The sequence below is a fragment of the Perca fluviatilis genome, chromosome 18 (genome assembly GCF_010015445.1).
Source record: "Perca fluviatilis chromosome 18, GENO_Pfluv_1.0, whole genome shotgun sequence".
Classification (NCBI taxonomy): Eukaryota; Metazoa; Chordata; class Actinopteri; order Perciformes; family Percidae; genus Perca; species Perca fluviatilis.
The window spans coordinates 17,635,957-17,654,831 of record NC_053129.1 but is presented as its reverse complement, the minus strand read 5'-3'; the positions used below and the strand labels follow the sequence as shown (position 1 = coordinate 17,654,831).

The 18,875-nt window shown below is 40.5% G+C and overlaps 1 protein-coding gene and 1 long non-coding RNA gene across 2 annotated transcripts; both read right to left on the bottom strand.

The window, feature by feature from the left end:
- Window positions 1-470: 470 nt before the first annotated feature.
- On the bottom strand, window positions 471-2,330 carry tcf21 (transcription factor 21). The gene is made up of 2 exons (XM_039781107.1): window positions 1,747-2,330; window positions 471-972 (listed from the first exon to the last, which is right to left on the bottom strand). Exons 1-2 carry the CDS (start codon window positions 2,167-2,169, stop codon window positions 883-885), a joined length of 513 nt encoding a protein of 170 aa, XP_039637041.1. The 5' UTR covers window positions 2,170-2,330; the 3' UTR covers window positions 471-882.
- Window positions 471-17,880, bottom strand: LOC120546270. The gene is made up of 2 exons (XR_005636848.1): window positions 17,836-17,880; window positions 471-751 (listed from the first exon to the last, which is right to left on the bottom strand). It is a non-coding gene; the product is annotated as an uncharacterized LOC120546270 (long non-coding RNA).
- Between the last annotated feature and the right edge of the window lie 995 nt (window positions 17,881-18,875).

Genomic DNA, 18,875 nt, shown 5'->3' with positions numbered 1-18,875 from the left:
AAAAAATAAGCCACTGCTTTACATAGCCTAATTTATGGTCTAATATTGTTGAGTGGCCTGTTATATTAAAATATTTAAAAGTGGAATTATACCAGTGTTAGCTCATTATAAGTCTCACATTATTTTGCACAATTTCTTATTGTTAACTTTTCGTGCATTTATCAGTGAAATTGGCAGGGAAATAAACTTAAATTGATTTGTTTAAACTACAAGAGGACTAACTGCTTTTAGGGTCCCAAATAATCTTTGAAGATTATGTTTGTTTATGTAATGACAACCACGTCCACTGTTATCTTTTAGAAACAACAGAGAGACACGTATCTGCACTGACGCGTCGTTGGTGCTCAGGTTCTGCTATTGTGAAGGAGTGGAGTGATAAGAGGGGTTACCAGGTCAGAGCATTGGCCCACACACGGAAATAAAACAGAATTAAACGGAATAAAAATAAAACATTCAATACACACAAGGTGTAAAAGTGATACAAATATATTTTATATACAAATCTGTACAACCATTTGAGACAGTGGACAAATCCATCCATCATAATGCAGCCGCCAAAACAGGCTTGCATGAGTAAAAATGCATCTGCAGAGTATTAAAAAAAAAGCAATTTAAAGCACAAACAAGCAATTTATCTTTGAACCAGCAAAGACAAAGATAGGTGACAGAAATGCATTTAAATAAAATTAAACTTTTCTTTACGGGAACGAAGGAGAGGGGATGCTCTCTCTCTCTCTCTCTCTCTCTCTCTCTTTCTCTCCGTTATTCCCACTCAAAGTCTGCGGAGATGAGACGTGCATTTCAGTCACAATCTTTTTTTTTAAATTGTCTTGGGATATCTTATTTCCTTTGAAAACATACAAAGGTGTCCGCTTGGTTTCGTCATGATGCCGTTGTTCCACATAACCGGGTTGTGTTCAGCATCTCCTTCAACTCGTTCTCCGGCTTGCCTGCAACCATGAAAGGCCAAGTCTGCGGAGGAAAATACAATCAATTAGGACCGACAGCTTCTTACAATACAGTTCATCAAGTCATTAAATCGAAGTCAGACAACAATGCACCAATTATGTGTCAATGAATCATCTGCAAGGTTCAGGTGAACATAATGGATTTCAAGCAGGAATGGACACCGGATGTTTATGCATTGAATTAATATATTATTTTATTATATGATTGAAAATGTATAGTGTATGGGTTTATAGCATAGTGTCTTTACGATAAAAAAAATAATAAATCCAAATGGTTATTTGGAGATCTGCTATGATATTTGGAATATTGCATAATTATTTAAGCTATTTTCAATTAATAATTGAAGGCCCAGTTTTATAATGCATCAGCTGCAATATTTCGAAAAATTTTAGGCCTTCATTCATAGCATTATGCTTCATAAAGGGTGATATTTGTTCTGAGTTTTGCCTTAAAACAGCAGAGTGAATAGAAATTGTTGCTTTTACCCAGTCATGCACCTGCATCACAAAGCTAACATCCTCATGTGTCCCATTGGTCCCAATGAGGCCTAGCAAGAGTCTGCTGTACTGTATTCCAGTTGTGTAGCATTAGATAACAAATATTATTATAATTAGGCAAACAAACTATCATCATTGATTTAACAAAATTGAAATTTTCAGAATGTTTTTGAACTTCTTTAAACTTCACTTTCCCTCACTCAGATTATTATTTATTTATTTTAACATAGGCTAAATCAACTTTTAGCTGGGTTTCCCCTCCACTCTAGCCCAGTCTCACCAGGTTAACGGGGTGGATATATCCGTTTTCATATTTGTCGTTGGCCAGTATCTGCCGGAGGTGCGCGATGTAGCTGGACGCCAGGCGCAGTGTGTCCAGTTTGGAGAGCTTGGTGTCCGCTGGTACCCAGGGTAAGGTGGTCTTCAGCCGGGAGAAGGCTTTGGACAAGACGCGCATCCTGGCTCTCTCCCGGGCGTTGGCCGCGTTTCTCTGCACATGCTTGCCCTCCTGCTGTGCCACACCCTTGGGTGCCGTTTTCCTGGACGCTGTCTTCCGTTTCTTGCCCGGCGCGTCGTTTGCGCAAGTGCCCTCGCAGTTGGAGCTCTCCTCCGTGCTCTCGTTGGAGTCTTTACCGGAGGAGCCAAACTTCAGGATGCCGTCCAGGAGCTCGTCGTCGACATCGCTGAGAGACCCGGTGGACATGGTGAACTGTCTCCAACTGGCGCAGGCTCAAAACATGGGAGCAGGAAGCTGAGGCTGGACACGAATGAACAGTGCGGTCAAACGCATGTGGTCATCAACTGCTAACTGTGCGTGAACAGAGCAGATAGGAACAGACTTTTATCTCCATGGCTAGAGAGGGCGTTACCTCATGCTGGGAGGAGACACTGGTGCTGATCTAACATACTGGTCCCCAAAGGGTTTCCAGGATCCCAAGGGAAATGTGTTGAAGGGACCCTGGATGGTTCCCCCAGTAAAATGCAGAATATAACGTTTATTTTAACCGCAGTTTAACTCACCAAGTATGTATTAAAACGTGCTCTTACAGTTGCACTTACATGTGACTTTTTGTATTTTGGCTTATTTTAAGATAATGTGCTTGCACTTGATTCTTTCTGTCCAGACTGTTGACGTTCATGGTTGAAAGCACCTAATTGGAAGTAGCTTTGGATAAAAGCGTCAGCTAAATGACATGTAATGTAATGTAGGCTATTCATTTTGGGAAATGAACAATTGCGAAAAGATGGATTAATTAGCTTACTGATATAGTTTCATTTACATAAGGAACCCCTAAGGGGGGCTGCACTTTACTTTGTGATTCATAGTATGTCTGTAAAAAATAAAGAATAGTGCGGGGCCTATAAACACAGGCTCAATCTGTAATATTCACATATGTTTCAAGATTTTAGGCTTTTAACCTTTGTCTGTCCTGATTGATTGAGGTTACAAATATTACTGATGTAAAAATAATAATAATTTGGGAGTGATGCCAGGTTCTAATGTGCAAGGCTCATTTTTGTTAAACTTTTAAAACCTGAATCATTTTTTTTCAAATTTTCGTCAACTTGATTTTTATGTATCATCTTGTAGATGTCATTTTCATTAGAATGTTAATTCTCATAGAAATTAGATAAAAGAAAATGCTTCATTTGATTATTTTGTTTTCTATAATATTATCTTAAAGAGAAAATGTGCTATTTTTAGTATTAAATAAATCATAAATCAATACTTACATAATAATATTGTAGACTTTACCTTACAATTAAAATGTCGAAGTATTTGGTATTAGCCTGTTCCACTCACAGGGCCCACATAACTTTCAGCACATCTTGCCAGTTAACAGGATAAAGTGCAAGGACAAGGGGGTGTCACGTCTCAAATGGCTAACTGGCGCCTTGGTCCCCTCTGATGTAATGGATACCCCGGCACCCACAATCCCCTGTTTGGCCTTCCACATCATTCCACACTGATGCTCCATGCACCGGTCCATTCAGGGCCAAGTCCAAACAACAAAATCTCTGGAGCTTCTTTAAGTGGAAAACGTTATGTTGCACCAGGGGAGTACCAATGATAGTCATTTGCATCTCGCTGACTTCCTTTTTATATAAATTGTTCATTGTCAGTGATACTGAGAGACTGAAACATGTTGTGTACCTAAAGCAGTAAATTTGTGTGTGTGTGTGTGTGTGTGTGTGTGTGTGAGAGAGAGAGTCTGAGTGTGTGAATGTGAGTGTGTGAGCGTGAGTGCGTGTGTGTGTGTACGTGTGTGCGCCCACAATGCTTTTGCCTGCACAGCCTATGAGTGTGCATGGATCAGAGGTGTGTCTCTTGAGAGCTGACCTTTAACCTCTTTGCTTCCGGTGTCACAGTGCATCTAAACAGGCACCAGCACATACGATTTAGCCACTAGAATCGACACAAAAACAATTAATGTGGAGCTGTATTTTGAATCCAAAAATAAGTGACATTTAAAAAAAATTAAATTGGACTACAAATCTGAAAGAGATGAACACATTTTGGAAATAAGTTTACATGACTGATACTCGAGGAAAAGAGAGATAGCACTACACAGAGCAGACAGAAAGAGAGAGAAAGGAATAGATAGGTGAGGGGACGGAGGGAGAGCCAAGAGAGGAGGGGGAGGGGCTTAATCTCCTGGGTGGGCTGGAAATCAAAGCACTTTGTGGAAAAGTAATAATAGAGTCTGCTAGATTGATGATCACCTCTGAGATACATGGATCCAACAGAGAGTTACAGAGAGAGTCAGGGAGAGGGAGATGAACTAAAATAGCTCATGAAAGAGCACAGCCCTGTGCATCAGCAAAACACTGACCCTAATGTAATACTGTCCGAACTATCATTGGCACTTGCAAAGTCTAACGGCTCTTCATGTGAATGGTAAAATGATGTAAAACGATTGTTTAGGAAACCTTCTCAGTGATCGTTTTTTTCCCACTCAGAGACCCGGTCACACACACACGGTGACATGAGACAACAGGTGGAGAGGGGGCGGTAGTGAGAAAGATGGAGAGAGAAAAAAGAGGGGACCCTGGCAGTTATGGAGGGACGTGCTGCTAATTAGCCGGTTTGGGGTCAAAGGTTAGGCTGGTTGTGTGATGTCACCACGAAGGGACGGGTTCCAGATGTTGCTCGCAGGGCCACCGAGGGGGACATCTGATGCCTTGGGTCATTATCTCTCTCTATCACACACACATGCACACAACACCTTTTTTAAATGCATATGTTGAGACACGTTGGATCTATGTGTGAAATTGTTATGGGAATACCCTGTGGGAGAATACACAATAATGTGCTCCAGGGAGTGGGAATTTGTTGTGATTACAAAATGTTTAAATGGTCCGATATCTGTATGGGTGAGCACTAAAAATTGTTAACTTGAATTCAGACCATAACACAGCTTGTCAATCAGCTGGGCACCGACATTGTTAGCCATTGACCAGGCTTCCAAACACACAGGACTACCTGTGAGTTTTGGCAGACTGTTATTTTCTGCAGTCACAACTAGAACCACTAAAAAGAGACGGCTAATGCAAGCTAGACGCCCTCCTATAATGTATGGAAAATGTAACACTGTGTGCAGGAGCTGCTGATGACTCTACAGGCGTAGAGTCATCAGCAGCTGGGGGAATCAGTGCTTAACGTTAGCAAGTTAGGCTAAAACACGGGAAACTCCCATCGAGAGCCTTGAAACTTAGATACGGTTTCCACAAATATGTCTAATTTCTTTTTTTCAATCAGGATTGCAAGTGCCATTGATTTCTTACACAAACAAGTGAGATTTCAAATTTGACTTCAAAATCTTAAAAGATTCTCTATGTTACATTACAGTATAAACAAAAATGGAAACTGAAAACAAGAAAAAGCTGTTATTGATGTTAAAAGCTACTGTATCTTCACTGTGACATTAGGTTTTCAACAGTGCTCGTTTTTATTCCCAATAATTAACCTGGTTATGAAGATTAAGATTCCCTTTGACCTCTATGAAATTTCATTTTTCAATTGGATGTTCTCATAGATACACTTTCATAAAATCTTGTTTTTCTCATCTTCTTTCGTCACCCAATTTTTCCACCCTTAACTGAAAAGGGCAAAAACACCTTGAGGAGAATACAATTCAGAGAGGAACATTTGAATAATGTAAGAGAAAGGGAGCATAATCTGTAGCAAAATGTTGGTTTATTTATTGGCAAAACATTCCACTTTAATTTTTATGTGACATAGGCCTATAGTATATAAAAATAAAAAAATGAAAAAGAAAGAAAGAAGTTGCTTGGTTGCTGTAAAGAACAGAATGAGAAACTGTAGGCTAATCTTAGAGTGAGGCTTGGGGTGAGAAAAACATCATCCATCTTTGTCTAAGCACTCCAGTTCCCTGTCTCTTCTCACAGCCACACACACACACACACACACACACACACACACACACACACACACACACACACACACACAAACCGCATGTAGAAATTGGTTTCCGCCTCAGTTCAAGTACCTCTAAAAAAATGAAGAAAAATCAAAGTAAAACAACTAAAAAAAGAGGTTGCAGAAAGTGCACAAATACAGCAGGGAGTGGTAAAAGCCAGGAAAAAAAAAAGGATGTCACGGACAAACTAGGCAATAAGAGAGAATTATGAAGAAGTTTATCGGAGTGGGAATATCATATTATATTTCAAAAAGACTACAATCCTTTGATATTCAGTGACAGGAACATCCGGGGGGAGGCTAACAGTGATTCTCCAGAATAAGACTGATATTCTGTCACTCTGTAGGTTAATGACCTGGAAGTCTTGTCCTTACAGTGGGAGGGAGTTGGAGTGTATTGGTCTCTGGAATGTTTGCACACATTATCTGCACAAGTGCATATATGTGCATCTGTGGTAAATGTATTGGGTTTCACAATGTGTGTGAAGGATGGATATGGATGTGGTGGAACGTATGTGAAGAAATCATGTGATATGCAGGTCTGCTTACAGTTAATGTCCTTTCCTAAACCTCACCGACCAATCAGATGATATGAACAATAGTGTGTTTTGACTAGAACAAATCTGGGATGTTGTCATTGTGCTCAAAGACGTTGTATTAGCTTGAATAGAGGAAGATAATGGTGGACATTTTCACACCCGTACCTGTTCAATTAAAGTGATAGTTCGGAGTAATTTCACCCTAGGGTCCTTTGCACCATGACCTCGAGCCAAACACCCCCCCAGAAGCTTTTTTCACCTGGGTCGAACATTGGGAGAGTTAGCGTAGCCTAGCATTATCAGCTGAATAGCTTAACGCAGGGGCTAATGGATCCAGTGATGTATCTCGTAAATGACCCCACTAATAATGCCTGAAATGATACCAAACTTCTACACTAGTACAAATAGGTTATGTACTCGATGGATTGGAAAGTTTTTAAGTACACCAGAAGTTTATGAACACTTGCCTGCTCTCTTCTGCTCTCTGTTGCTGCTGCTGCTGCTACCTGCAGTTAGACGAGTGCTTAGGGCCGTCTACAAATTACAACACCAAAAAGAGATACAACAAAAATATTTATTAATTTATTGATTAAATAAGGTAATGTCTCCAAACTTACCTCAATTATAACTTGTCTCCTGCTAGTTATACTACAGCACTTACTTTAAAAAAAAAAGTTTAATTAATTAACTAATTAAAGCATTTCACTTCCTGCATACAAAGTCAGCAGAAAAACAAGACGCGGAAGTTTGACGTTGTTCATGTATCCTTGTTCATGTATCCTTGGGCTTTATGAATCTGCGTCATTAAAGTTGAAGCATAACTCTCGCCAAAATGCAACGTAGGGTCTTTTTGTGAATGTACCCAAGTCAAACTTTTGTTTAAAAGCATAATTAGGACGGAAATGCCACTTTTAAGATTTACCGTATTTTTGTTTTTCGGTCAAATGGCCTTTTGAATGGGAGTGCTAGGGGCACTACTATGATAGCATCAAAATCAACATTTTTAAAACACTAAGAAGGCTCGACACAACATGAAACTTTGCTCGAAGTATCACCAGGGGCTCTACCCATGAACTCGAGCATTGAGAACATTGTTTGTGTACACAGAGTTTACTAAAAAGAAAGGTTTTGAGCAGAGGTGTCAAGTAACGAAGTACAAATACTTCATTACCTTACTTAAGTAGAAATTTTGGGTATCTATACTTTACTGGAGTAATTATTTTACAGCATACTTTTTACTTCTACTCCTTACATTTTCACGCAATTATCTGTACTTTCTACTCCTTACATTTTAAAAATAGCCTCGTTACTCCTATTTCATTTCGTTATACATATACCATTCCGTATAAACATATACCATTCTGACACCCTATTGGTTTGTGCACCTGTACAGACCCGGTGCTAATATGGCACCGGTGCCTTAACGACCGTTATCTACCGGGCCGAATAGCAACGTGGATTTCGGTGCCTTATTTAGGTTCCACTTAAATGCCTGCACTTCTCTCTGATGCTCCGAAAATGGACATTAGAGGGAACTGAAACATCGCCACACGGGACGCTAGTTAACAAACACTTGGCAGCAGGTAACGTTAGCCTACCGTTAGCTAGCAGCTGGAGTAAACACGGTTAAAATGCTGACAGCTAAACGGTGTAAAAGTGTGTCTGTATTTCACTGGAGAGGATTCTAACACCAGACTGTAGCTGCCGTTGTCTGAAAAACACAGAAGAGATGTGTCACCTTTTTTCAGCCCTTCTGAGTTTGCACGTATTATTTTAATATAACATTATTATAGTCATTATGGCCTTTAGAAAAATATTTTTTTGTGGAGGTGGGGTAGTGCACTATTAGGCCGCTGTGGGGCGGGCTAAGCTTTTGTCCTTAATGGCATTTTTTTCCCCTTACATTACTTTTACTTTTATACTTTAAGTAGTTTTGAAACCAGTACTTTTACACTTTTACTTAAGTAAAAAGCTTGAGTTGATACTTCAACTTCTACAGAAGTCTTTTCAAACCCTAGTATCTATACTTCTACTTGAGTAATGAATGTGAATACTTTTGACACCTCTGGTTTTGAGCAACTCACGTTAGCAGTTGTTGTTTACGCTATCCGCCATTTTCTCAGTCAAAAAGACTCAATCCATAGGAGGAAATGCCATTCTTATATAAGGCTCCTTTTTCAACTACAAGGTCAATATTGTTTTTTACTAATGACAAAACAATAAGTTATCCGTGCATATTGAACTAAGCTTTAGGGGCGTTCCATCTTTACTCTCCTCCCTCGACTATTTTTGACTTGCGAAATGGACGGCAACTGGAAAAACAACAGCTACGGTGAGTTGTTCAAAACCTTTCTTTTTAGTAAACTCTGTGTACACAAACCATGTTCTCAATGCTCGAGTTCATGGGTAGAGCCCCTGGTGATACTTCGAGCAAAGTTTCATGTTGTGTCGAGCCTTCTTAGTGTTTTAAAAATGTTGATTTTGATGCTATCATAGTAGTGCCCCTAGCACGCCCATTCAAAAGGCCATTTGACCGAAAAAAACAAGAATACGGTCAATTTTAAAAGTGGCATTTCCGTCCTAATTATGCTTTTAAACGAAAGTTTGACTCGGGTACATTCACAAAAAGACCCAAGTTGCATTTTGGCGAGAGTTACGCTTTAAGAGAGGAGAGGAGAGGAGAGGAGAGGAGAGGAGAGGGAGGAGAGGAGAGGAGAGGAGAGGAGAGGAGAGGAGAGGAGAGGAGTGTGTGACCACTCCTTTTAGTTTGATGTTCCTCTAGCCTACTTAAAGTTTCTTTAAAGCCAGTTGTCATAGCGATAGGAAGGCACATCAAAACAGACAGATGGCAGTCAGGAACAATTTAACCGTGGGAAAGGAGAATAGAGAGAAACAGAAGTAACACAATGACACAGATATTACAGTAACAGCATCTTGAACTGACTTTTTGGCATTGATGGCTCGGCTCAGAATACACACACACACACACACACACACACACACACACACACACACACACTGTTACTTAAGTTGTATTGGCTTGAACTTGAATTGGCAGCGTGCCCAAAGTGGCCTGTCGGAAGTAAGTGAGACGTGATGCAGCTGCAGTTTGAGTGTGTTTGTGTGTGAGCATGTGTTGTGCTACAGTATGGCACTTCTCTAACCTCTGCTGCAACCTCTGGTCTAACTTGTGGCCTGCTGATCGGATGCACAGATAAAAACTGTGTGTGTGTGTGTGTGTGTGTGTGTGTGTGTGTGTGTGTGTGTGTGTGTGTGTGTGTGTGTGTGTGTGTGTGTGTGTGTGTGTGTGTGTGTGTGTGTGTGTGTGTGTGTGTGTGTGTGTGCGTGCGTGCGTGCGTGCGTGCGGCTTTACTTGTCAGCACCGGGCAGTGTAGGACAGTGCTAGGTTTCAGAGTCAAAGGTCTGGTCTCTGTCACTGTGAGTGAGGCTACAGTTAATAAACAGAGAGAGGGAGAGGGACACTGCTCAGTTTTCTATCTCAAACAGTTGGACAGTTTGTGTGTGTCTGTGTGTGTGTGTCTGTGTGTGTCTGTGTGTGTCTGTCTGTGTGTGTCTGTGTGTGTCTGTGTGTGTCTGTGTGTGTGGTTTGATCCTCCAACAGACCAAAACTCCCAGCACCCTACTAAATCCTTCACAGCAGCCGTTTGACCCCCCCCCCCCTTCTCTCTTCACTGTCCCCTCTACTGACTCCACTCTCTGTTGTTGGATGTCTGGTCAACTCCATCCAGCCAAAACAAATAGAGTCAAAACAGTTGAGCAAAAACAAGCTTTTCAGCCAAGATGCAGCCACACACTCAATCCTGTTTAAACACTTAATACCTGTAGTTTAAAATGGTATTCATCTTTAAATCTACAGGCCAGGTTACAGTAAATTGAGTGTGTGATGTGTGGTTGTTTGGCTCACACAGTCATGAGTGAAACCTGCTATATTCATTTTATTAATACATTCATTTTTACCTTTATCTAAAGTTTTTTCACTTTATTTTGCATGGGTGCCTTGTGTACACAAGGCAATAAAAGTACAATTAAAAGGACAAACCGATAACAACCTATTGGAATGATGGAATCATAGATATATTGTTCTATATCTATGGATGGAATGATAAAGAATCCTTTGCGGTCATTTTAATTTATCTAAAAGAAATAACAAGGCTATTATATGCTATATATGTTCTGTAAAATCAGGTTTATATTGTAAAGATCCAAGATTGTGCCTTCATTAAATTAAAACTTAATATAAACTAAGATTTGAAAGTAAAAAAATCTGGTTTAAATGTTTTAACTACGTTTTCAAAAATGAAAACAAGTGTGTTACTGAGATTTTTGCCTCATACTAAAGATTTGTGGTGTGATGTTTGCAATGTTACACAATTTTTAGAGCTTCTCGGCGTGCCTTACAGAGATTCAACATTACTTTTAGAGATTACGTTTATGATTTAAGATTCAAAGGAGGAATGCACAAATCTCTGGGGTTCAAGTGTTTGAGTAAAGGATTTCATAAAGTACCGTTTATTCAAGACAGAATCATTTCATATCTCTATATCTCTGTAAATGCAAAAGAGATTTAATGTCAGGATTATCATTACACACACCTAATTAGCGATGTAATGCTGGACCTTCACTGATATTATTCACACCTTATTACTCAGGCTGTTGTTAACGCAGAGGGTGATGATGGAGAGGGATGATAAACAGTGCTGTGCTCTTATTGGCTGGATCAGGTTCTGTGCTTTGATCCTCTTTCTCATTACTCAGGAATGGGGTGGGGAGTGACAGGTGTGTGTGCCTGTTTGTATATGTAGACATTTTTGTAACATGTTAAATAAGTGGTTACAAAGGAGGATAAAAATCTGTTTGTGGAGTTTTATATTTATTGTGTGTAAGTGCAGCGCCTTTACTTTATTTTGAAAAAATATTTTTTTTTCCCCTTGCAGATGAAGTAATCTCACCACATTATATCTCCTCTGTCTCAGTGGGCCGATTAGCTCATAGTTGCACACAAACAGACCACTCATACAGACACACACACTCACACTGTTTATCTCTAACTTTCACTGGCATTCAGTGGTAATTACTGTAGATCACTGTGCAGAGGGAGAGTATTATCAGACCCCAGGAAGAGAGATAGGAGCAGTCCCTAAAGACACCACTGTGTGTGTGTGTGTGTGTGTGTGTGTGTGTGTGTGTGTGTGTGTGTGTGTGTGTGTGTGTGTGTGTGTGTGTGTGTGTGTGTGTGTGTGTGTGTGTGTGTGTGTGTGTGTGTGTGTGTGTGTGTTTGCATTTATGTATTTCGTTGCAGTGTTTCTGTGGAGAGGGGGTGTTAGCCTGCTCTTGTCCACATTAACAAACTCCAGGCCCGAGTAAGATACACCCACATAACCTGCCGATATCTCCGGGTAAACCATCCAGAACTGCTGATAGCCGGAGACGTGTTGACTGCCCCAAATGCAGGAAAACCTCTGCCTTCTTGGGTGAAGATATTATGCATACCGTCATCCCACCCTGGCTGCTTCCCCTCCAGCCTACAATCTCCCCCACAGGGAACAGTCACCCCCACCAAGCCCAGCATCGAGGCACCTCCTGGGCTACTCTGCTGATACTCCCCTCCTCTAGGAGTGGGCCTGATGTACAGGGAGGGAACTTCTACAAACTTACATGTACAATTTCTTACACACTCTCACACACACTGTACACCCACATAAAGCCCACATGGAGCTAGGATTAGATTTGTGATTTGGCATATCATTCAACCGAAGGTGTGTGTGTGTGTGTGTGTGTGTGTGTGTGTGTGTGTGTGTGTGTGTGTGTGTGTGTGTGTGTGTGTGTGTGTGTGTGTGTGTGTGTGTGTGTGTGTGTGTGTGTGTGTGTGTGTGTGTGTGTGTGTGTGTGTGTGTGTGTGTGTGTGTGTGGAAGATTAAGGTAGCTGACCTTAGCAGCACCTTCTCCCATCTCATTTCAACCTAATCTGTGTTTGCGCGAGTGTGTGTATCAGTTCTCCCATGAGACGCAGACATAATGCTACCGGAGGCTAACAGGAGATGACTAAGAGGTGAGATGTGAGTTGTGATAAAAAAAGCCCCTGACACACACACACACACACAAACACACACACACTCGTCTAACATCAAATCTCAAGAGACCCCTAAGATCCTCTGAACCCCAAGTCCCAAGGCAGGAAGCCGACAAGTGTGTGTGTGCATATTAGCTCATTAGTGTGCACGTGTTTGTTTGTGTGTGAGTGTGACCCAAGCTCCGGTGCAGCTAACAGACAGGTCCACTTAGTAGCGGAGGACAGACACAACAGCACCTTACCTTTACGGCATAACCACAAACAGATGTCTACTGTCTTCTGTGCTAAATATTAGCTGTAGCATTTATTAAATTATCATGCTAAATTACAGAGTGCAAGTGCATGTTCTTGCATATTCATCTGATGATGCCACAAATATCTGTACTTTATTGTTGCCAGGCTGACTGACATTTTAAACTTTTAGCTACAGTATCTGCTTCTTTTAAGTATTTTAAGAGTTTCATAAAAAGCACCATTGCAACCGTGTTTCGACGCAATAACTCAGAGAAATATCCATCTAAATCCATTATAAGAGAGGCAGGCATCTCACTTTTCCAACCATGGCAGAACGCAATAAAGCCATGCTGCAAACATCTAGCATTTTGCATAAAGTTTGTGTTATCGGATCAGGTCACAGTAAACCCAACTACCTCATATCAGAAGCATAGGATGGGCAGTACTGGTTCAAATAATTTCTGTCTGTTAAAATTATCGTGTTGTGCACTCTCAAAAGTTTTGACTTGCAAACTGATTAGCCCTCCCATTTGTTTTTTACTTTTTTTTTTCCACTTTCCTTTCATTCTTTATGTGTAGTGTGTTTATGTGTATAACTTACTTTCCCCCCTGTTACCTTTTTTCTTGTTTTTTGAGGTTAGGCAATGACCTAATCTCATATTCCAAAGAAGTGCTGTTACTTCTGAAACACACACACACACACCACACACAGTACACACGTGAATCTCTTTTTTTCTTGCTCTTCCTCTCATTCACTAAGACTGTGGTTTATCAGCTGTTGTCCAGCTGTTTGGTTTGTATTTACTTTTTGGCTTATTTATTTGACAGCAGCAATCTGCATCTTAAGAGGTGAGAAGTGTGTGTGTGTGTGTGTGTGTGTGTGTGTGTGTGTGTGTGTGTGTGTGTGTGTGTGTATTTGTGTGTGTGTGTGTGTGTGTGTGTGTGTGTGTGTGTGTGTGTGTGTATTTGTGTGTGTGTGTGTGTGTGTTTTTGTGTGTGTGTGTTTGTGTGTGTGTGTGTGTGTGTGTGTGTATTTGTGTGTGTGTGTGTGTGTGTGTATGTGTGTGTGTGTGTGTGTATTTGTGTGTGTGTTTGTGTGTGTATTTGTGTTACTCTTAGTTTTATCATCATCATCATCCTACCACCTTAACAGTTTTAATTCTTGGCTAAATAAGTTTGCTTAAAAACTCAACTTCAACTATTTAATAAATAAATAAAAATCATTATTGCCGTCATGATATGACACATTTTATTACTGATAACAATAAATGTATTTCTTTTTACAACATTGCAAAATACTCAACACTCAACAACACACAAACCTTAAATACAAATTGTACGGGTCTAGTCACATCAGCATTTGTAACAGTCAAATTTCATACCAAAATCAGTTATTTAAATGAAATGATCATTTTTAGAGGATTCACAGAGGCAAAGTAGTGTTCAGTTTAGGTAATCAAAACATATATACATTCAGTAGTTGGGCACAGAACGTATTACAATGGAGATAAAGTATAGCAAGGGCATAATTTTGGGTACAACATTGGGGAATTATTGGGAGGGTTGTAACCACCCGCCCTGTAAATCACACTTATGCAGTATAGCCATCCGTGTTACAAATAAAGGTATATCTGGAGGCATCTGGACTTTCCAGGACTGATGATGCCTCACTCTGTTTTTCCTGCTATTTATACTACGCTCTTTCTTCTTGGTTTTGGGGAAAAAAACAGAGCAGATCCATCAGTGAAATGGTGGTCCTTATCTATCTCCTTCCCCCTGGATGCTAATTAAAGATAATAAACCTTGCAGATCATTTCTCTGCAGCTCCAAACTCACCGTCACCTCTGCTCCTCTCGCACCAACACTCACATGGCCAGATGGGAGCTTGGGAGATGAGAGCACGCACACATACACTTGCCTGACACATGGTTGTGGGCTTTCCCTGAGGCAGCAGGTGTGTGTAAACTAAAATGCTGTCGATAGTCGCATAGGCAACACTGAAATGCATGTTTAAATAAGCATTGAATGATAAAAATAGTGTCAAGGGCTTTTAAATACACATAACGCTACATCTTTCAAACACATGCCTGCATGCACAAACATAAACGCACACAGATTAATTTCTTTATGTCTAAGTTTAAACCCCTCGTTTATCTTCACTCCACGCCTTAAACACAGGTGTTTGGAGAGCTTACAGATGAGTCTGATGCCAAATATCATGCTATCATGTAACTATGTTCAAGTCCTCTCTTTCACACACAATTGTTTCCCACAGAAAATTCCCCTCTACTTCACTTATCACAAACACACAGGCTCAAACGTTTCTTTTCCCCCCACTCACCAGCTCATTCAATACGCAGATATTTATTTAGCTCAGAGAGACAGAGAGTCTCATGAGAAGACTGGCCCTGAGATTTTTATTGAGCAACAAGATAAAACAAGGAGTTCTGCTCTGTGTCAATTAGGGCTAAAATGGCCAGAAGATTGTCTGATGAAATGGAATAAACTGTTGTGGTTATCTTCCCTGGCTGCTGCAGTGGAGTAGAGCCAAAGAGAAGGAGGGGGACCACATACGTATGACCATGAAACTACACGTTGTTACACAGGCACAAAACCATTCACACACACACAAATCTACTCCTCCTTGGTATTGCCCAGGTCTGTATTTATCCCTAACCATAACAGTGCAGGCAGATAATGGCTGATGGGACTGTCGTAAAAATAACCTGGCACACGTCTGTTTGGATTAACCTTGTCTCCTTACTCCTTCTTTCTCCTTCTCTATCCCTCCATCATGTTTTATTGCTCTTTTCTTTTCTTTTCCTACCATTCATTTTCTATCTATCTATCTATCTATCTATCTATCTATCTATCTATCTATCTATCTATCTATCTATCTATCCATCTATCCATCTATCTATCCATCTATCCATCTATCTATCTATAAAACACACTAGTACACTAAAAATTTCCATGACACACATTCTCTTCTTGCTCTATTTCTAATATGGTGCATATTTATTTTGGAAGAGTCTTATCGACAGAAAAAGCAACAGGGGCTGCTTATTTTTCCTCCAAACTAGCCTCTCTGTTTGCACAAGATATAAAATACTTTAACAAATATGTTAAAAAAAACTGAATCTGAAGAGGGAAACAAGACAGAGTACAAAGAAAGAGCATGTATCAACCACTTCCATTGTGTGTGTGTGTGTGTGTGGGGTTGAACACCCACAGACACACACACACACACAAACAAACCCCATCGGTGTATAAAATGTTATGCTTAAGCTAGTACTGAGTAATAATAAGCTCACCGGTTTCCAGTGGAGTTCCCCCGCAACATGAGTCATTGCATTGATTCCCAACATTGTTAAATGTCAAAGTATGTTACAAGAATTTATTTTATTTCTTTTACTTGCATGATCTGATTTTTGGCTAGGCAGCTGCATAAACTACCTTAAACACAAGTGTGCCATGTTATCACTTGTTAGCAAACAGTTAACAATTTACACATTCAGGAAATACATAGCAACATATTCACTCTCTTTTAGCTGTGTTTTGGTCTCCACCAACTCCTGAGGGAAATATCTGGCTCTTTAGCTGCTAAAAACTCTACTATGTTACCTACAGTAGCTAGGTGCTGTCTGTCTGGTTGGTGGTGGTGGTGGGAGGATAGAAAGAACCCAATTAAACCAAAACAGAAACGTTGAACAGAACCAGAATAATGAGATCTTTAGAGCTGAGGGGAACTGCAGAGGTGGGTGATAATTATCTGTTGTGCAAGCAACCCATTTCACATAAAAAGCTACAAATTAAATAAATAAAAAAACAATGGCTACCAGCCCAGCACCAAACAGTAGTCAAACAAAGTTAGCAACTAGCTGGTGAACATAGAGCAGCTAAAGAGGCATATATTTCCCTCAGAAGTTGTTGGAAGTCTGTTTTTAGCTATCTATAGCCTGCCTTTAGTTTTTTTATTAATTTATTGTAGCCTTTTTTAGCTCATTGTATAGGTTTTAAGCTCTGCAAATCTAGTGTATGTTGCAATCTTACCACTCTCATCAACCCTCATATGCAATGGCTTCTAGCAAAACGCTCTAATAAACCCACTGTTTGCTACCTGTCCAGCACCAAACAGCAGACATAGGAAGTTGAAGTACCTGGTTGATCATCTACAGTAGCAAGCTAAATAGCTAGATTTCTTTCTAAGGAGTTGATGACCAAAACAAAGCTAATATTGCATTTACATTCGTCAGGTAGCCTTACAAGATTACTCCGAATGAATGTAATGGTGCTCAGTGGCTGCAAAACACATAATTGCAATTGACAATCGTATGCTAACACAATACTATAACAACTTTATGAGCTAGGATATGATGTTTGTTTGATGTTTATGTGCCTCCTCGTGGCCACATTTGATTAAAGCAGCTTTCCAGATAAGGATCATTCCCAAATCAAGTTAATTGTTGTTTTAGTGGCCAAAAACCAAACTTCAAGGCCCAATGCTTGAGTTGCTGACTTGTTAAGATGAACATTTCCACATTTAAAACCTTTGTTACCCAGGATGCCCCTTTCGTATGAGTCATGCTCAATAAAACCGGAAACAATTATGTTGAAAACTAACAACAAGACAGTTGATAACTTCAGTAAACTCTCTGAACTCCAAAGGAGGACATCGTGAGCCTGTAAAATGCTGATCCCTGTGTCTGATGAGAATGGGAGGCCAATATTTTATATCCCTGTGGAGGATGGGGATACAATATATCTGACACAGCTTTATTGGCTTACTCTTTAATGACTTCCTGCGCAGAGTGAGACTGAAGGAGACAGAGGGAGTCTAACTCGCTGAGAATCTTTCTTTTTTTACTCTTTTTTTTGTGTCTGGACTTTCTTTGAACCATTTATGCTCTTTACCTCATTACCTGTGTCTCTCCTCCTCACACCAACGACTGATTCCACATTCGCCTCTGTCTACCACTTTCATCATCATATGGAGAGACTGTAAAGTAAATACCTCTTCAACATTATAAGTATATGACCTTGTCCACGTATTCCTTAGTGCACCTCTCTCTCTCTCTCTCTCTCTCTCTCTCTCTCTCTCTCTCTCTCTCTCTCTCTGGATGGCTAAGATGGGGTTACTAATGAGCACATGTTCTGATGATGAAGCCTTTTTCCAAGAATCTTTTCTCCCAAACGCCCGTGGCCTTTGGATGACTCCCCAAGGAGACCATTAATTTAGATATCAGTATGTGTGTGTCTGTGTGTGTGTGTGTGCGTGGGCATGCATTTGTGTGTGTGTGTGTGTGTGTGTTGCTTGCATATGAGTGGGAGATTTTTGTTACTTTGTTTTATCTCACACAGACGCAAGTATGAGTAAAAGCAGATCAATTAGAAATTGTGTGCATGTCTGCAAACATGCAACAACAACACACACCGTACAAAACCATACTCCCAAACTCTTAGCCGCTAAAACACAACAACCCTTATCACATATCCCTCCTTCCTATCATCATTCTACACCTTCACCCCAACTCGCTCCCCAAACGCCACCCCAAAACATCCTTCTATGTCAACACCTCCCACCCCCCCATTCCACCCAAATTCAGACCTTTACCAGCACAAAGTTTAGAAGACTCTTTAAACACACACACACACACACACACACACACACACACACACACACACACACACACACACACACACACACACACACACACACACACACACACACACACAGAGATACAGCAAAAGAGATAGTTTTGGCACCCACCCTCTTCTCCTACATACATTAACATACATAGTATACATTAAGATACACAGTGACAATGATGCATTTCACTCCTGATTGCAAACACATACAGATACACACTTAATCTCAAAAGGCAACCAGGTGTGTAATTGAAGGGACCCCCCCAAGTGTGGTTTTCCTCTGCGATTGTTAGGTGCCGTTCAGACGTACTCCTCCACGCTCATACAGCAGTTTGTTTTCTGAGCGCTCTGTTTTCTAGTGAGAGAGGAAGAATCCACTCCACAAGGCTTACACAACTCCTTCTCTATCCAAACACTGTCTGTCTGTCTGTCTGAGATGCTGACAAAATGGCGTG

Bases quoted from the DNA above. Each gene is read 5' to 3' on its own strand.
- tcf21 (XM_039781107.1), bottom strand. From the start codon at position 2,169: ATGTCCACCGGGTCTCTCAGCGATGTCGACGACGAGCTCCTGGACGGC. The intron at 973-1,746 runs GTGAGACTGGGC...TTTCCTCCGCAG, and splicing joins ATATCCACCCCGTTAACCTG to ACTTGGCCTTTCATGGTTGC.